Source organism: Schistosoma haematobium, chromosome 3 (genome assembly GCF_000699445.3).
Source record: "Schistosoma haematobium chromosome 3, whole genome shotgun sequence".
NCBI classification, from domain to species: Eukaryota; Metazoa; Platyhelminthes; class Trematoda; order Strigeidida; family Schistosomatidae; genus Schistosoma; species Schistosoma haematobium.
Window position 1 is genome coordinate 40110837 of NC_067198.1, and position 20872 is coordinate 40131708.

The following is a 20872-nucleotide window of genomic DNA, read 5'->3' on the forward strand; positions in this document are numbered from 1 at the left end:
TGTTGTAAGATCCATTTTGAATGTTTTGTGTGTTTGTGAAAATCCCTCCATGTATATACTTGTCCTTTGTTCCTATTGATCCCCTTAGTTGTACATTGTTGTCTTTTGATTACATTTGAATTGTTAATATTTGTATTTTATTACAGTTTTTATTTTCATTACGCCTTCACTAAGTTTTCGTGTTTCTTCCCGAACTGCATCAGTGTTGTTTTACTTGACGCTTGTTCTTGGCGGTAGCCATATTGGTTTGCTCCTCCTTTTGTGTGTGTTCTATCCAGTCAGGATAGAATAACGTTCATTTGTTGTGACTGATAATTTTCCCTCATCTTTTATCAACTTCTTTATTTATTGTAATTTAGATTTGATTGATTGAACAATTATTGGTTGAATAGCCGGGTGGTAATATTTGTTTAGGTAACGATTTACATATAAATTTATGATGAATTATAGAACCGCTATTTACCCGATTACTTGTTTTCATTCCGACGGTCAAGGGAGCGTGTCTAACGTACCTGGACGACTGTTCATCTATCCAAACCGTAGTTTGGATTCTACACATGTGGTATCTTCAATTCTATGCATCAAAATCACCTCTTAATCTGGGATAAGACAGAGTAGGGAGCTTTAACTTTTCTGGCCTCTCTTTGCATGATGAACACCCGAGTCCTGAAATTTCACGGGTAGCTTCCCTCTGTACTTTTTCCAGGATATCCGAGTCACCTTGCAGCTTGAACACAGTATGAAGTTTGGTCCTCACCACGGTTGCATTTAATGTTGTAAACATAGTAGTATCTAACTTGGCGGGTGTCCGTCATAAGGCTCATAGTGTTCTAAGTCCCTTAGCTGCAACCTGCCGGCAGTGCGCCGTGGTCTTAAGATCACGGCTCACTGTCAACCCAAGATCCTTGTGAAACCGGACTATGGGTACAGGCACTTCCTCTATTCTGTATCTATTTACCTTTGTATTCTCAATGTTCATGCAAACACGCTTTGCGGCGTTGATAGGTATCAGCCACGCTTCAGACCAGATAATCACAATATCTAAGTCTACCTGAAGTGCCCATGCATCTGCGTCTCCTGATATTTCTCGCCAGATTCTTACATCGTCAGCATTGGGGACTCAACTATACTTTGGGGTTCATTTACGTACACTATAAAAGTAAAGGGTCTAGAAAATAGCCTTGAGTTCACCAAGTACTGGTTTTCAGGTAGAGCACTTGGAATTTATGCTTACTTTCTGCCCATGACCAGCCAGGAAATCGTCAAGCCATTTTAGGAGAGGTCCGACAATGCCTAGATTTTCCAGCTTGAAGAGTAATTTGTTTGTTGGTACCTCATCAAATGCTTTGCTAAAGTCTATGTACACAAAATTCACTGATTTTCCACTATCTAGAGCATTTATCCATCTCTATCTTGGTGTAAGGAGATTCGCTGTGCAAAATAAACCTTTCCTTAAACCATGTTGTTCTCCATGTTAACAAGTTGTTGGTGTACACGAATATCATTATGATCTTGATTATTCGTTCCAGTATGTTAACTACGACACTGGTGAGTCTGATAGGCCCGTAGTTTGGTGGAAATTGTCCAGATCCTGTCTTGTGAATTGGGGTAACAACTGCATCCTTCCAGTCCGTAGGTAACACACCGTGGTCAACTGACATATTGAATATCACAGTAGGTGGGGCCGCAATATATTCTGCAATTTGTCTCAGGATTTCGAAGTATAGTTAATCCAGCCCTGTTGACTTTGCCGTGTCTAAAGTACTATGAGCCTTAAGTATATCCTCTTTATCAAGGTCTGCGGTGAGTGGAAGGTTTGTCGACTTTCTATTTGGGTCTAGTTCTTCGTCTAGAAAAGGCGTCTGAGTGAAAACTGCCCAGAAATAGTTTGCAACAGCCTCTACTGTTTTATGATCATCCTTTATCATTTCAAATTTACTCCCATCCCCAATTAGGATGGGAATTCAATGTTGCTTCCTCGTCACGTAATTTATGTACGGGAATTGTCTCTTAGGCTGACTGATTAGAGATTGGGCTAACTGCTCTTCATATTTCGTCTGAGATTCCCGGATCTTAATTATACACTTATTTCGTAACAACCTGTAGAGTTCTACTCTACTTGCTGTCCCAATGATGATAACAATGTTTCGGAATTTCTCCTTTTGTCTTGGAAAACGCCTAATATCTCAGTTTATCCAAGGATGGCTGTAAAAACGTAGGTTGATTAGTTGAGCTTTGACTTCAAACAACTAAGTGTACGTTGTTCACTTCCCTTTTTCGTATAGGCATCATATTTCCTACTACCTTATACTGAATATTGGAAAGCTTTGTATGTTTGGACAGGTAACTTCTCGCTCCACTGTGGCTGTCTTACGAACTAAGTAAAGACTATTCACTACTAGTCTGGTTTCTTAAATCAATAGAACGAGTGTTACCTAAAGGCATGAAAAGCCATGTCTCTCCATTGGGACTATCCAGGGTGTGAATGGTTGAGTTACTCGATTGAATAACCGCCGAACATGAGTTCACACGTCTTCTGCTGATGCCCCTGAATCACTTATACAGTTTTCGATCGATGCTCCAGAGTTGATCTCCTTCATATCTGCCCTCCACATGTTAGAATGTGTCAGCGCAGTCATGTACTTGAATAAGATGACTACATTATCACTTCTCCTGAAAGGTTGGGGGAAAGTTAAGCAAGTGACGTCATCACCGTGAGCAAAGATTAGGTCCAAGAGAGATGAGTTTTGTGTGTCATACCTGGTGGGATCTATAATGCGCTGAAATAAGGCTAGGGCAATTATGGTTTCTTCCCCTATTACACCGGGACTTAAGTTTGCTTAGCAGGAAGCCGTCTACTACACAATCTGCACTGTGGCATACCACAACTAATTCTGCATCCTGCCGTCCATATTTCAGCCTGAAATGCACCACCCTACACATCCCTAAATCTTGTGCCACTGTCTCAACTGCTTGTATGATCAAGGCACTTTTCGTTTACAGAATAACCATATCACCCCCACAGTTTAGTCTATCAGCCGTACTGGATAAAAAAGCAATCAACTGAATTTTACTACTAAACACTAGCGAGCAAGAAGACACTGATCTTCAGCACGAGTTATCGTCCACAACCCTTAAACTACGCATCAAACAGATGGGAACAAGTAAGGAAACCTTACTTTGTGACACATCTAGAGGTAGGGATCGCCCAATCGTGCCGACACATTGTCTTCAATACGTTGCACAAACTTTCTCATCCAGGTGTTCGTGCAACCATAAAGCTCATAGCAGGACGTTTTTGCTGGCCTGACACGAATAAAGACGTGAGGGAGTGGGCACGCTCCTGTGTAAGCTGCCAAAAATCTAAGGTTATCAGACACAACAAATGTCCCTTTGGCTCATTTAAAACTCCCGGCGCTCGTTTCGACCATGTTCATCTGGATTTGGTAGGACCTTTACCAGATTCAAATGGATACTCTTATCTCCCAACCCGCGTTGACCGTTTCACTCGATGGCCAGAATCAGTACCTATCAAGGACATCACTGCTGAAACAGTAGCCCGCACCTTCGTCGAACGATGGGTAGCAAACTTCGGCTGCCCTTCAACCATCACTACAGATCGCGGACGGCAGTTTGAATCTGAACTTTTCCGTCGTCTGACCACGCTTTTAGGAATCACCCGCTTCCGAACGACCGCCTACCATCCACAAGCAAACGGGTTGGTAGAATGTTTTCACCGACAACCAAAAGCTTCACTATCAGCTGCAAGCGTTTCACAGTAGACCGACGCTCTTCCACTCGTCTTACTAGGTATCCGCAATGCAGTGAAAGCTGACATTGGATACACTGCGTCTCAACTCGTTTATGGAACGACACTTCGACTTCCAGGAGAATTCGTGGATTCTTCATCCTCTTCAATGAACATGGATCTAACCTCCTACACGAACAGTCTTACAAACGCAATGCGTTCAGTTAAACCTGCTTCCACTCGACCACAATCAACCGATGTTTTCGTTCAACCTGACTTACGATATAGTACACACGTTTTCGTTCGTCGAGACTCGCATCGACGACCATTCGAATCAGCATACGAAGGACCTTTCAAAGTTCTTCAACGTGAATCTAAGTACTATATGGTCGATAAGAACGGAACAAACGATAGCATCAGCATCGATCGCTTAAAAGCAGCGTATTTAGAAGGAAATCCTATTCACGTCGACTTTCCTTCGGTACAATCGCACAACACGACTCCTACACTCATAATTCCTCAACCGACAACAAACACTAGCAATGATACTCCGAATGTATCTGAAAATAAACTTAAGACGGCGCGTTCTGGAAGAAGAGTAAGATTTCCAGAACATTTAAACGACTACTGCACGTAAGGCACTACTCGACATTTTATATTATCTCGGTCTTTCTTTTTACGATACATAATATTTCAAAAAAAACAATTTTAATATGCTTATATATCTATATTTTTTATTTGAAAACAAACAAACAAACAAAAAATTATTTTTTTAACGCTATTACGTGTGCTTGAGTTTATTTTCCTTTTTTTTCGCCGACATTGTTTTTTTACGCACATATGAGTGTATTTCGACATGCACTTACATTTTATTTTTTCTTTTCAAGGACGGCTGGAAAAGAACTATGCAGTTTACGAGGAGTCGAAATTTTCGTTGTAACTTTTTCTTTTTTTACTATGTTGTACCCCGGTCCCATATAGTAAGGAAAGACGACCAGACGCTGCTAATCCTAGCAGGGTATCAGAAGAGTGTTTACCAACGACAAACTCGTTGGGTTTAAAATTCTGGCTGGCCACGTCTTAGGGTCGTCACTGCCCCACTAGGAGGGGGAGTGATCTGTAGCGGTAAATATATCCCCAAAATAAATAGCTCTGTAAGTTTTCGACATTGGATGCTGACCATATGTTTTAGTGGACTCATCTAGCTGAAGGCGCTCGGTCATGCATCCGCGCTAGATCACGTGTGGTAACGCTGCGCCCAACACCTAACGCAATCGCTAGCCAGATTAGATCAGAGGATTCCGATATATTGGTTATCGCCAAATACACTCACCCGATCTCCTCGACTCTGTCTTTTGATTTCTCTGGGTGGGAACGAATCATATTAGAAGGTGTTACTGGTAGAAGCGTTGTCAAACACTGAATACCTGTGTCATCTTCAACCATGTTTCTGAGACAACAAGGGTGTCAAGGTTTTCTATATCCACCACTGTTTCGAGCTCCGCCATTTTATTTAGTAGGCTACGAGCATTTGTGTAGTACATCTTTAATCATATGAAGATCTTTCCCTTACCATTCAGAGCGGATTAGGGATCGCTTTGCTTCAAATTTTCAGAATTTGAAAACCCTTAAGTACGAGGTTTTTTCACTGTTTCGGCGGCGCTCGTTTATTACTACTTCTGCCAATCGTCTTTTAATAAGGTCAACTAGACTTAGATCCTCACGGACGTATATTCTGGAGCCAATCAGTTTGCTTGAATTTCCCAACAACAGGTTTCTTTATTAAGTCGAAGCATGAACAACCTTTAAGAGACGGATTTTTTGAGTACTTTCAGAATCCATTTTTTGTCCTGTTCTATAAAGATTACAGATGTTAGCTCCTGAAACTGTTTCTGAGAGTAGCTTGTTTATTAAGGATTTAATGTGGCTGAGATCGTCCCCAAATATAGCCTTTGGTTCCTTTACGGAGGATTCTCTTAACTTACGAAAAATGACTGGCCTATCACTGAGGTCCATATTAACAAGTTGTAAAGGTATTTGCCTGAAATCTCGTCCCTGCAGTCCAATTTCGAGTCAGACGCAAAAGTCTCACCGTTTCCTTACTTTTCTGAGGATAACTGTAAGCCAACCATTTACCATATTATGTCTCATGATCTCAACATATACACCGCTCAAGCTGTGCTCCGTAATAGTCTGTTTTGCGATGATATATGAATCCGAAGCTTGAACCGTCGACTCACATATCTTAGAGCTGCCTATAATTCTTTTCTCCTCAGCGTACTTTTTCGTTTTTCTCGTAACCATGGCTACATCTGTGTGTTTGTTATCTGATTCTTTAATGAGGTCCATTTTGATGATTTCACTCAAGTCCATAACTGGGCTCACGACAACGCTCGCTGTTTCCTCGAAAACTGTAATCTCATCTACTTCTGCCTGCTTATCTGAGGGCAGACTCCTAACTACGTTCAGCAACGCAATTGCTTCAAGAATCGGCAGAGACTCTGCAGAGCATCATGATTTGCACAAGCAACGTGACAGTGGGTTCCTGTGCCTTTTATGTCAAGCCTGTGTAAGATCGATGAAGACGTTGTGATACCAATTTTTGTAGTTGTCACATTGTACACCCCCCTCGACCGAAGAAGAGCATACTGGTCTACCACAACGAGGTTTCACTTGAGCCATTAAAGTTGTCAAGCGATCTCCCAGAGAGAACAACAAAATGTCCCTTAATGAGCAAGAGGAATAAACAAGCAGAAAAACTAATCTCTAGAGTAAGTGCTTTTTAAGGCTTTAAAAGCGACAGACACTGAACACAAAAGCCGAGATGTGTGTGCTACCGTAACTAAAAAATCCGACCTAAGTAAATACAAAAGCCTTTGAGATATTATCAATACTAAAAAGATTGACTCGACGAGGAAACAGTGAAATAGAACCTTGTTGGTCTTTGGCAACTATGGATTTCCAGGGTTTCTTAAGTTGAAAGTTTTGTTGGCGTACAATGAATAGGTCAACAAATGACAAAATTCTACGATATTTAGAAGAATTATTCATCATAGAACATTTTGAATGGTGCTAATCTAGGGACGCTTATTTCAGCGGTAATTTGAGAATAATGAAGGTGAGGCTATTCAGAATTAACTCAAATAACTCAGAAACTTTTCACAACTAGGATAAATTCTCATGGCATCAGTGAAAAATCATTCGAGCTGCAAAATTGTAGATCATCATATATAGCTGCTTTTGGGTAGTTCTTATGTTAGTTTTATTTTTACATATTCAACAGTTTCAATCAATCAGTTGATATTTTTGATCGTCATGGTGAGAAGAAACTGGAAATACCTTTACCCGGGTAATTAAGCCGCCTTTTCTACTAGCTATAGAGAGGCTATTTCCATGTCCTGGGATGCTGATGGTGACAATCTTGCTATTATCGATGATAAAACATCTTCCGCTACGTTATGGGATTCTCTTTCTTTCAAAATAAGCCAAATTCATACTGGAGTGAGGTAAATGTTTCAGAATCTAGGGACATATCAGCAGAGATAACCTAACTGTTTTGTCTTGGTCTAAGGTAGGAAGTCGTTTAGCTATCGGGACAAGTAAAGGCAACCTTATCATATACAATCACAAGAATCTAAAGTGAGTTTTTCATGACCTGCTTATTGATAGAAAAACATCGCTTCTCGGAAAACATACCAGAAGAATAACATGTGCTGTGTGGAACAGAAACAACATTATAGCACTGGCAAGCGACGATAAAAGCATCACTATAAACTCTTCCGAAGGCGATTTAATTAAACACACCGTAATACATGATCAGCCTTTAGGTTTGGACTTTGGCCGGATGAAACTTGACGTTACCTCCGGAAGTGAAGACAATACAGTAAGTCAAGGTTTGACTCACATTAAGTCAGTAGTTTTATATTGATGAGTATGTCTTACATTATGATTGTGGCTGTTCATCTATCATGCTAAGCACAAAAACTAATGTAGTTAATTAATGCAGTTGAATCACACGCCTTCTCCACTGCTCATCACTTCGCTTCGCTCTCTGCTTTCGCTTCTCCAATCTTTTGTTTGGACCAGTGATTGTATGAAACATACGTATTCGAAATTCATTCTCGTATTTTATTTATTTAATTCCGTTATTCGCTAACGCGATTTAAGTTGGTAACTATATACGAGGATACACGATTTGTATCCCAATAACAATCAGTCATACGACCTAATTGGAGTCAGATATAGGGCGACTTAAGCCTATAAGTGGGTTCATTTACAAGTTATATGAATGAAACGTTAACTGGGCTATCATCCATTCAGCAGGAGGACGATAAAGACGAACTTATCTGTGTTCATTCTCTGAAGTCAAATAAACTTTTATGAAGAATTCTTTCAACCGACCACCTGGTGTGGTGTGTACTTTGATGAAAATCACTTTCACCACTATTTAAAGAAGTCACTTTCGACGTACAAGCAGTCTTCAAGATATGGAAGGCTTATTTTAACATTACTTTCATCCCTCGAGATGCTCAGTAGATATAAAAATAACATTTATTATAGCAAGGACAAAAGCAGGTGAATTTTAGATTTTCCTAGCATAAAAACCTAAAAGCTCTGGTTGCAGACTTTGGTTTTTTATCTTAAATAAAACTTAGGGCTATCCATAAACCTGTTTATTGTTTGCAGTATGGCAAAAACATTACACTATCAATATAATGAATTAACTCTTCATAACAGTACCAATGGTTTAACTGTTTGTTCGTTACTGCTCACTTCTGTTTGTATAGGTTAGTTGCATCATTGGTAAGAAGAAATTATTTTTGCTAAATCTGAACGACATCGAAAATCCATTGGAGCTGGCATTTCGTCAGGCCTATGGTGATTTAATTGCATACCACTGGTTCGGTGATGGATACATTATGGTTGGATTTTCATGTGGTTACTTTGTTGTGATTTCCACACAGTCAAGTGAATTCGGAAAAGTAACACACCTTTTTCAAAAAATTAATGTAACAAATTGATGTTTATTTCTCTTTTTAAAGGAGATCTATCAAATTTGTGATCATAAAGATAGTTTACATGATATTTCAGTGTCTACGGTCTTAAATCGATGTGCAACTGTGGGAGATCGTTGGTAAGTTATGTGGATTTTTAAACATAAATTGTTTCGGAGTTACAGTACCCATAGATGATGCGCAATGCTAGATTCTGTCCTTGCCTAGTGTGATGTCACTTTTAGTAATTCAGACACTTCATTTTGTTCCTCAAGGCAATAAATACAACTAGTTAGAGTTTATACTCAACAGTTAACAGTCTTCAACCACAGTGCTACCAACCGATTTGCCGTTCGTCTTTACCTAAACCGTGAACATATTATTGTTTTTCATTTGTTTATCATCTCTCTACACATCTTACCCTCCTATGTTTTAACACATTTCCATTTTTGTCAAACTTCTTTTAACACATTACTACAAAGCATAATCATTTGAACTTATTCACTTTTGTACATGCCGCTTTATTGGTTTTCGGTATCTTTTGTCATGTTATCAACAAGCAACTTAATTTGGTGCTTTTTTACTAAATTAATGCGTCAATTTAAAAAATTCCTTGCCAAATTTTCTGTATACCCATCGAAGAGTAAATGTATATTTAGGCAGTAGTTTACTTTATGCTGCACTTCAATTGTTAGATATAACCATTAAAGCTAATGAGATATCTCTTAGTTAAATCTACTTGACAACATATGCCATTAAAACACTATGGAGGAAACACTAGGTGATCAGTTTTGAGATTAGATGTAAACGGTCTGGACGAAACTGATTCAGTTGGTCGGTTTGTGATACTTCAACTACTGGGATGTTTATTTATGGGGAGCCACAGCTTACTAAAGTGTATAGCACCGTCTAAAGTAAGATAATACTCCAAGATACCTGAGGATGTGTGGCATTTACACTAAGTGGTGATTCCTTTGTAATTGAATACGCGCTTATCACGAATTTCAAATATCATGCGTCCAGTTGAGTTAGTCTAGTTCTACCTGTCTTTAATTGTACTGGTTTGGAAATTCTTAGTAAGCACATCACTTAGATTACTTGTAATTATCATAGAGTAATCAAGAAAATATATGACGTTCGCCTTAAAAGTTTATTATTGTTGATGCCAATCATGTAGATAGGTATAAAAACCCCGCAGATCTTCAAAATGCCACAAAAACAATGAATAAAGAGTTTAAATGATAAGTGGAAGTCATTTATCTAATGATTTTTCTATCCTTATTACTGTTAAATGTTAATTCTAGTCACCTTTATTAATTATTCGTTTAAATTGCTACGAAAACATGACAAATCAAGGAAAATATTCTTTATGTAAGATCTGATGTTGACAGATCTGTTTATTCATCTAGTTTTTTTTTAACTTATTTATACATTAAACATGAACTCTTTGATACAGAAAAGATATGTTCTTATTTTTTAAAGCCATTTTCGAATTCAGACAGTGAAAAACGGAATTCAAAAGGATCATTATGATTGTTTTTATTGATTCAGCCTAAATAACTAGTACTTTGGTGTATATTAGTCACCTGTTTAAGAATATTAGGTGAATTTAATTAGGTATTTTAAAAATTATTATTAAGTGTTTGGTATATTTAAATTGCGACTAGCATTGGAATTGAGGACGAGTGGTTCACATAATGAGGGATCCGTCAACTGGATACATTTACATCTCAGTTATGATGTTCATAGTGGGACTCACATTTTCACTAATAACACTTAAAACATCATATCCATTCAACAAGGTAGTGGTGGTCTAGACTCTGCAGCTCAATGGATAACGTGCTGACATTTAAAGAGAAAGGTACTGAGTTCGATTTCAAATCTGAACATTAACAGCGAAAGACAGGTACATCCAGCTAACAAATCCCAAATAGGATGAGACGAGATTCTTAAGCTCCATTGATCACTAAATTCGATCTATTCTGAAAAGGTCTGTTATGAAATTGCTATAATCGAAGCAGTCTACAAAGCACCCACACGTATCAATGAAAAATGATTAAAAATTCAGTCATAAATGTCAACCATAGTATAATTCAATTCCTTACGAATAATGATATAAGCGATCTACGATTTTTTTTCTCTAATTTGTTTAGCGTCAAAATCCATGACCTTCAAAATATTCGTGAACTAACTGCAATTATTGAATTGGAGCAGCAAGAAGAAGAACTGAATAATTCAAATAATAACAACAATAATATGAGTACTGGAAGTATTGACAATAATCTATTGAAGTATCAGTTACAATGGTCAGATGATGGACAATTAATGGCTATTTGTACACCACAAAAACTTTTACATGTATTTCTAAGCCAATTACCATTGTTAGCTTCATTAGCTTCTCCAAATAGTACAAATCTATTGGCAAGATTAACTTCTTTGTTGGAGGTTACTGTGGAACCTATTCCAAATGCTAAGGTAATTACTATGTGTATAAGAACTTATTATTTATATGTTATATACTTTGAAAATTCAATTTGATTGGAATGAATAAGTTAACTGGTTCATGAATTCTACGTTCTTCAAGGAATTTGTGGTTTTTATTTCACTTATTTGCAGTTTTAAAAAGTTTGTATGAAGTCGCATGTACGTCAAATCTATTCCCTAACTCCTCTCTCATCTTTTTGCTTTTTGTACATTTATTTACTACTCAATATTAGTAAGTAGCTTAACTTACAACTAGTCATAACGTAAGACGTCTTCGTGCCTCACACACATTTTCTAATTCGTTGATACTTCCATTTCACTGTTTGGGTTTATATTTTTAATTTTTAAAAGTATTTACCCTAATTTCGTCTTCTCACGATATTTTGACTTGAATTACTCTGTTTACCTATAATGAACTACATAGTCTAGGAGCGTAGTACCTGGTTTATTTACATTAACTGCTGATAATCTCTTTATAGTAAGCAAACACTGTTTTATGATTTGTGCTAAACGGCGTAATATAAGTTTTGTTCACATACTTAAAGAATGTATTTTTCCATGCAAGTTCTAAAGAGTGTTACATTTCATGATAATCTATTTGAATAACTGAAATAACCCAGGTAGTTGCAAAATAAAGATTCTATTTTTACGAACAAAAAACTAGAAACATGGCTAAATCGTCAGTTTACAAAGTTTTGACATAAAATATATGTTACTGAAACAACAGACTATTCATTCGTAACTGCAAATTAAATATCTAAATAACCTAATCAATTGTTAAATATTCTAAGATAAAGTTTATGTACACATTGATTTTTCCTACAGTACTTATATGTATATATAATAAGATGATCAATCAATATAAGATGTTACATAATGTGACTTCTTGTTGTTACTATCTGGATTTGCTTGCAATTTATTTCTATAATAAAATCAGTTTCGTTTACAAGGTTCAATTCGTCTAAGTTGAACGCGATGCTAGTTAGGTTGTGAGTTCACACTGCGGAGTAGACCCCATATTTATCCACCTGAAGCCAGTTTATGACCTTTGAGCTTCAATTGCTTAAAAACAACAATTAGTTATGTTATACGGTTCACTTTTTCTGAAACTTAGCTAGCTATCCGAAAACAAGGAGTTCTATTGCTAAAGTGTGTATGAATATGTACAGAAGTTATATATCTACAGTTACATTTCTCACTTACTATATAACCTTTTGATCTGTTCAGGATTCCCCAGCATATCTTTTTGCTCACTTGAAAAGTAAGTCTCTTTACTTGCGTCCACACGTTTTAACTAAGTTGGAAGGGGGGAATTATCAAAATCTTATCCAGAATATGATAATATTCGCCACATGTTTCTCTAATTACCCATCAGTTACAAATTGTTATGCCCCGATACGCATAATGGATGGTAACTTTTGGGAGCCATTTATGGACCGATACTGTGTGTATATTTTTATCGTATAATTGTTAAATAACTAAACTATACATATTCATGTCCCTCTTATCATGAGTTTTATTTTGACCTATGAACTATTATTATACGACTTACCATTCTTGAATTAAACTCTGTCTATTAATTACTACCTCCCTCATTCACAGCCACATTTGGCTGATTCTTGTACAAATGTTGTTTCATATTTTATGGTACGGTGTGGTCTATTTGATTTGTATATAAACCCCGTATGTTTGAAATAAATTATTCATATTGCAGAAGCTGAGATTGGTGTTCTGAATGTAAGTGGCTGGGCTAGGCAGGAAGCACGACCAATCAGGGCTCTAGGCTGCTCGTACAGGATTTACGCGTCATTGATCCGATCGGTAATTCACTGCTCTCTGATTGGCGGTATCATTACGTATACATTAACAGGGCACACAGACCACAAGTTATAACACAAATAAGGCTAGAATAAATATGGTTTGCAAATGGTTAGATATATAATAATACAAAGACAACTGGGAAGGTAATTATTTGTAAGTAAAGGACGATAAATTTTTTAGAAAATATGGATAAAAAGAATAATTTCAACCTTAGGTTATTCAACATTTGTACAATCCAGTATTCGGTATGATCCTTTTAAAGGTGTGGAACATAAAATGAAATTATTTACACAAGCTGATAATATTAAGCATGTTTGGTTGAAAACATGAGTCTGAAATGAGTTAAGGGTTGGTAATTATTAGTGTTATGTAATGAAATGATAATGAATTTAATGATTAATTGTTTTCTATCAAACTACGTAATAAAAACTTAAGTAAAAGGAAAATTTGCATTACTTATTCAAGTGGAAATCATCCAAGTATATCTATAAAAAAATAGAAAGAGTGCAACTAATTGGTCATCAAATGATGATATACTTTACTCTAAATGATACAAAATCATAATAAACTAACCAACATAACAGTAGCATAAAACAAGAATGAAAGTTGACAAATTCCTAACTTACTAATCAAATGTCGATATTGTCAAGATCGAATTAAACAGATCTCAATCAGAATGTCTTGCAAGAATAGATCAAAGTAGATTAGATTGAAATATGATTCTTCACATAACTTGATTGTACATAAGTAACTATTTTATCAATAGGTCATAACATTTTTTTTATATTACTCATTATCGATATTCTATCCTTATACTTTCAGCAAATAGCTGACTTACCTGAACTATATCGTTCATCGTATTTATTAAAAATTGAAACGGAACCAACGTTTATTGGTCTTGGACAAAAATATCTATCTGTTGGGATAAATAATCATGCTTGGTTTTATGAATTGACCAAATCAGGTATGTGTACTTTTTCGTACATACATTTTTAAAATGTTTATTCATTAATTCATTTTAACATGCTTGACTATATTTGGGACATTAATATGTAGACCAATCAAAAAGAACATAATTTCATCTATGGTATTATTTCATCTAATTCGTTTTTTCCAAAAAATTAAACAAAACAAGAACAGTTTTCGCAGATTTGTAATTGAATTGATTGATCACTAAATAGTGACGAATGTCATGTTTTCCAAGCCAATGACGCTGATCGGATTCTATCGATCAAGTCTTAATGTGTCCATTATTCGCAGTGACTCAACATCACTTGCATATAGTTTCGATGTTAGGTGGCTGAATGTACTCGGCAAAATACACTGAATCTAGATCTCGAACTAGTTGACATTCATCAGTAAGCTATGCCTTCGGCCTTATGGGAATTGATACTTCTAATGAGATTCAAACCAGCTAGATGAAACAGACGACATGGGGCTAGGTATATCTATTCGAACAGACTGAGGCTGAGTGACCCGGGTTCGAATCACCAGCAATCATTATTGCTCTAGAAGTATGCTTTGCTGATGAGTACCAAGTGATGCAAAATCTAGGTTCAAGGTTTCTTGTCAAGTACTTCTAACCACCTAAAATTGACAGATATGTATTTGGAAAAAGTAGCTAGAATCGAACAAATGAAAATATAACGTCAATCCCTCAAGTAATTGACTATTGAACTGGTTTGTACACACGAGGTACAAACTCGGTCAGGATTCATGTGATAATTGTAATATGTAACTGGATCCGTTAAAGTGATTATTCGTAAACTAATGAGATGAAATAGTATTAAATGAAGCGGTTATATGGTTAGTATTATATATTTTGTGAATATTTATGTGTTAGTTATTAGCCATCATAATCTTTGTCACTCAATAACTTAATCAACAGAAATCGTGTTAATATCGGAATATGATTATTTGACTACTGTGGATCGAATAAGCTTGAATGAAAGTTATGCTGCAGCCTGTGGACCAGATGGAAAACTTACATTACACTGGGTGAGTATAAATTTAAAAAAGATTATTATACTTACTAGATTGTTCAATATGTTTATTTGTTCAAGAACTCTGTAAAATGTAGATGAAAATGCTATTGAAGATGAATGTGATCAGCAAAGTTTTTAATCTGTCAGTCTGATTGACATAAATGTATACTGATTAGTTTTAAATAACTCTTTAGGAATTCAGTACAGCTAACTACCTGATACGGCTGTCTTGAGCTATCCTTTCCCATCATTACCATCATCCTCTTCTCTGTGTATAGCTTTTCAACCCAATTTGTCGGATTTAAAAGTATTGACAAATAATACATACATATATTTTAAAACAACATCCCGAGTACGTGTATAGGTGCAAAGATAAACACTTTCATAAGAATCACTTAGAAAACGGGTAATAAATACAAAGCTAATAAACGGATGAATTTCATTGTTTTCTGAAAACTTTGATTTCTTCTATAGAATTTAAGAACTGATTGCATCTCAAAGTGATTCAAGACTTAGGATATGATATTGAATAATAATCAAGGGGTTAAAGAAGAATAGGAGGATCATCACATTAATGTGATTTCCTTCAAAACCCCAAAAATATATATAATATCCAAAATTAATTATTACGCATCGGAACTTATGTGATTACTTCAACACTCAAATTTCGTGGTTCTATTAGCTATTGAATCATTGATAAGGAGTCAATTACTTCAGCGTATAGACCATTTCACCTATCTTGGTGGCCTCATCATTACTGATGGTCTGGTGTTTGATGAAATAACAGGACTTTCTCAAGTTGTATCACTTTCGATGTAGACGAGATATCCATCTGCCATCAGAATAACGATTTTACTTATCAGCAGTTTTCTTCTTTCTACTTCATGGGTATGAAGCATATTCATTAGGAATAGAGGATATTCGTACGTTACTAGTACTCGAATCCTCACTCGTGTGCTTCAACACCATCAAGTGAGCGATTCCGGGGCCAGGCATAGGATACTAAGTAAATATAGCAAATCGGTTGACGAGGTGGCAAATCTTCTTCAACTGGGCCCACTGACTACTTCGACGAGTGGTGTTGTCTGATTTAGTAGCATACTGAAGAAAAGCTTTGAACGATCAAACCAAGATGTGGCACCAGTCTACGAAGACACTGACGATTGGACTGAGCCATGCTAACAGATGTAGACTACCTGATCAGGGTCCATTTTGGTTATCATAACTAATTGTTAGAGGTTCATTCATTCCTCCATCTAAAATATGAGTCTTGAAATCTCCCTACAGCTTTTATTTCTAAATTTAAACTTTTATACTATTATTGTTGCAACTACTACTATTACTATTAATAATACTAGTACTTTGGAATTTGTCTTAGAATAACTTCATATCGCTTTACTAATTTGGTATGGCAACATAAACCGATGTACATGAGTCAGTTTGTACATTTTATATTACTGGCAGACTAAATTTCTTTACAGAAGTCCACAAATTTTCGGCGTAGAAAATATGAGTGTTATGTAATCTTTGATGAAATGAATATGATCACGATTTGACTGTCTTCTACAAATTAAATCCCACCATACAACCTCTCAACGCACTATAGATCTAAATAGGAACATTGGCCACTACTTCAAATTGAAGACACAGTTGATGTGTAGTACCAAATTGACAAAACTTTTCAACGAATCCATGTATTCATACACTATGCTTACAGGACTTATAACTGTTACAATTAGTATATTTCATCAATACTACCGTATTGTAAAATAATATCACATCTGATCATACATTTTGTATTCATTTTGTGCTTCACATTATTACTGATCTTGTCATAAATGTTCAGTCTAAACAACCTAAAGAATAATAAATTTTCAGATGTTATACCCTTATTGTTGTCAAAATGTTCTTTTTTCTCCTTCTACTTGAATACGATCATTGTAGTAAATTGGTCTGCATTCTGTAATCATTTATAATGTACCTTATTAATGTTATTATTATTATTATTTCATTATTCGTTAGATAAATCCCAAAACGTTTCCTGACAAATCAGATATGGCAAGAAGTCAAAATAAATTAAACAAAACTTTACGAAATGATGATACCAACCATTTATCACATGAATCTTGTATATTTCCTCAGTCAACTTCATTTGATTTAAAGATTACATCGTTTAAATTAACTAATGATTTTCTAATTTATTCAACAAATGTAAGTAATTTCATCTCTCTCTCTCTCTCTCTCTCTCTCTCTCTCTCTCTCTGTATATATATAAAAATGATCTAATGTACAAGCATTCATTTCATACATGATCGTGAATGTACACTGCTAATAGTTTGATAGCTTTGCAGTATCTATTCACTTCATGTTTATTCTAAATGAAACTTATGATCAAGTAACTTATAGAGTTAATTTGGAGTTTGAAATCCTACATTTTATGAGTGTATACGTGATGATAAAGAGCTGGTTAACTTCTATTAGTAGTAATTAATGACCGCTTCTTGGGTTTGTTGGATTTCGCAGTAAACATATTACTAAATTGATAGTTTAAATCCTAATAGTTGAAACTTGCCTATCGTATAAAGCTATAGAAAGCTATGGAAAACCAGGAAATCTGGGATAGTTATTTGTTCTTAGTATGAAGTTCTATAGCATTAAATCTACATGATGCCACCAGGAATCGAATCTAAGGTTTTCAAGTCACTCGATGGTCATCACAACCTCAAACTACTGAGTTGATATCAAATGATTTAAACTCTTAACCTCAGTTAACTCTCCCTATTGGCTACCATGATTAATTACTATTGGTAATCACAATTGATTGATCACTGGGTGGTGATCAATCTCATGCTTGTCTAGTCCTTATTAGTGCAGATCGAATGCTATCGATCATGTTGCAATGTGGCCACCAGTCTAGGTGACTCGACACTGCGGGCACTATGTATTGAGATTAGATGGTGGTTGGAGGTAGTCAACAGGAAACCCTGGACCCGGGTTTCGTGCTACTTGGCACTCGTCAGCAAGGTGTACCTGTAATCTTGAGGGAACTGGTGCTCCCTGGCGGATTCGATCTCGTGTCACCCAGCTTCACAGTCAGAGACGTTACCACTGAGCTATCCGAGCCGTGACTAACCTCAAGATTACAGGTACACCTTGCTGACGAGTGCCAAGTAGCACGAAACCCGGGTCCAGGGTTTCCTGTTGACTACCTCCAACCACCATCTAATCTCAATACTATTGGTAATATTTATCCCATATCTGATTTGGTTGAACCCCACTAGTTACGGTTTTTTACTAAAGGACATTAAAACTCTTGTTCAAATTGATACAAAGTATATCTATAAACAACTAACTGCGTTCCAAAGTATATTTTTTATACGTGATTGGAATGGCATAAGAATACATAGAACTAATCAAGGATTCTGACTTCTTGATGGTAAATGACTACAATTTTAGAAACGAGGAAGGGATTAACGACGAGACATCATACAGCGAAGTGTGTAAGTCAATTTGTTACTTTAAACATGGAATTATAATGAAGTAACCAACAAAAAATACTCATGTACCACAGGAGGCCAGAGTGCAAGCACAAAAACAATCAGTATCAAAACGTCGAACTGCTCCTTCAACATAAGTGGTATATCAAATCGTAGCCAAGGAATCTGCCAGTCTGACTCCATATCAACTTCCAGACATAGTTTGAGTAATGATGTAAAAGTGAAGCAGTCTAAATGAATTAAAAATCGAACAATTTATTATAGGGGTCCAGCAATGATATACAAAAATGTACAAGGGAGTAAGATCATTTACTAAACTAATTGTAAATATGGGAGTAGACCAATGCTAGACTACTCACGTGAAATAAAACGTAATTTGAACCCGGGCATTTAAACATACTCGAATGTTTTCTAGAAATTTACAGATGTAAATAACATTCATAACTACACTAAACTATTAAATCACTATTTTAGTGCTCGCTCTTAAGCAAGTTGCCATACTAAAACTTGCCTTTATTTATGTGCTCCCTTTGGCATGCGCCCTCACTGAATGATACCAGTCATAACTCTGTGTTCAAGAGGATATATTACAAAAATCTCTGTTAATAATAGTAACTGCTTTGACTTCTCAATACATGTTTGTATTAGTTTCTATAAAGTTTTAATTAAATGATGTTATTGTCGAATTCAACCAATGATATAAAAGAGTGGACAATTTTCTCACTGTATATTGAATCATTTTTTTCTGGTTAGCGTTTTTTTAGCGAGCTAGTCTTCTACGGGATGGAGTCGCTAACCCCATGCCCAACCCTCCTCCTTTATCCGGGCCTGGGACCGGCAGTAGCCCCTGGAAGGGCTCCAGGCGGAGTTCTCATTGTATATTACACTTCATTAATTTTTGTTCTTTCCTCAACATAAAACTTATAAATTTAATTCTGTTACTCTTACAGCATGGTGAAATATTTCATTTCAATATTTCGAATTGGAATTATGCGAATAATTATCAGCATAATTGTTCCATACTTCATATTTTTCCTAATGCAATTGGAACACGTGTAGCATTTGTCGATGAGAAAGGTTTGGCTTTTATTTATAATCCAGTAAGTTACTTTTGTATTTCGGCAATAAATTAAGGAATCTAAATTGTTGAAAGAGGGTTCTATTGCATGTTTTTCGGATTATTAATGTTCAATTTTCTACTGATTTCAAGACGAAACTCCATTTGCTGGTCATAAGTTACCTTCAGTTTTAATAGTAAGGGTTTGTACCTTCTTTTTGTTGATGTTAATGACTGAAAATGATCTGTCTTCACAGGCAATATAGGGCATCCTGAGCTAATTACCTTGATATTTCCGTTTAATCATGAAGTTTTATTAGACATTTTTTAAATTAACGTCAACAAAAAAAAAAATACCAATCCCCATAAATAGAAATCATAAGGAATGGATAACGTGTTAGTTTTTGAACAGAATGGTAGTGGATTTAATTCTCAGTTTGGTCACCTTTACTTTGTCTTTTTATCTAAAATTACTGCATTTTTTGCATCGGATGACTAGCCAACGGCTAGTAATGATTAAAATCAGACCTGGATATGTACTGCTGAGAAGTCTCATATTATGGTGTCCAGTACTTTGAGATTTTCAATGGTAGTCTAACTTAGATGGGTTCACGATTTCAGTGAAATTCAACAATCTCCACAATTCTATACTGAAAATACAAAAATGATGATATTCAATAATAATATCAGTATTGAATAGACAAAGTTATAGATAGAATTGTATAATCTTTGTATACAAGTCCAAGATTGCTAATCTGTTAAATGCTGTTACTTTCTATCTGGAAAATGTATATTACTTTCAGAACCAAAATATGTAGATAATTTCAAATGAATTTCCGGAAACTTGGTTTTATCAGAATTGATTACATTTTTGATTTACTATATCTTCTCAATAACTAGATTAAATAATCTTTATTATAAGCACTTAAAATGAGTATATTACTGTAATTGAAGCAATGAGATTAGTGACAGCCAGTCGACTTACTGACATATATTGAATTTATCATAAGTGTTAGCTTTTCCTAGTTTCTTCATGAGTCACTTCCCAACTAAAGAAAAGTTAAAAAGAAGGAAGTCTTTTAGAAGTGAGTTCTCATTCCCTGTTCTCAAATACTTTTCTTTATAACTCACAAACTATTATTATTATTAATTTTATTATTAGGTATTACGTCTTGATTCACTTGTAAGAACTAATAATTATATGTACAACTTCACACAGTGATTTTCTAGAAAGAAGCACAATGTCTTGGATGGAGTTTTGTTCTCTCAGCTGGATGGTTTGGTCG

The 20872-nt window shown here is 35.7% G+C and overlaps 1 protein-coding gene across 2 annotated transcripts in view; it reads left to right on the forward strand.

The window, feature by feature from the left end:
* Nucleotides 1–6834: 6834 nt before the first annotated feature.
* The window catches only part of WDR19_1 (WD repeat-containing protein 19), a 43875-nt gene continuing 29837 nt past the window's right edge, over nucleotides 6835–20872 (forward strand). Inside the window, exons 1-13 of one of the 2 annotated variants that reach the window (XM_051213859.1) lie at nucleotides 6835–6866; nucleotides 6901–6992; nucleotides 7032–7097; nucleotides 7129–7254; nucleotides 7289–7387; nucleotides 7418–7631; nucleotides 8536–8730; nucleotides 8791–8882; nucleotides 10896–11217; nucleotides 13870–14011; nucleotides 14936–15045; nucleotides 17055–17243; nucleotides 19480–19629. In XM_051213859.1, coding sequence (XP_051069872.1) covers nucleotides 7142–7254; nucleotides 7289–7387; nucleotides 7418–7631; nucleotides 8536–8730; nucleotides 8791–8882; nucleotides 10896–11217; nucleotides 13870–14011; nucleotides 14936–15045; nucleotides 17055–17243; nucleotides 19480–19629 — 1626 coding nt within the window. In that variant the 5' untranslated portion in view covers nucleotides 6835–6866; nucleotides 6901–6992; nucleotides 7032–7097; nucleotides 7129–7141. Of the gene's footprint in view, nucleotides 6867–6900; nucleotides 6993–7031; nucleotides 7098–7128; nucleotides 7255–7288; nucleotides 7388–7417; nucleotides 7632–8535; nucleotides 8731–8790; nucleotides 8883–10895; nucleotides 11218–13128; nucleotides 13747–13869; nucleotides 14012–14935; nucleotides 15046–17054; nucleotides 17244–19479; nucleotides 19630–20872 lie in introns of those variants that run through there. The other variant, XM_051213860.1, reaches the window with a different exon arrangement.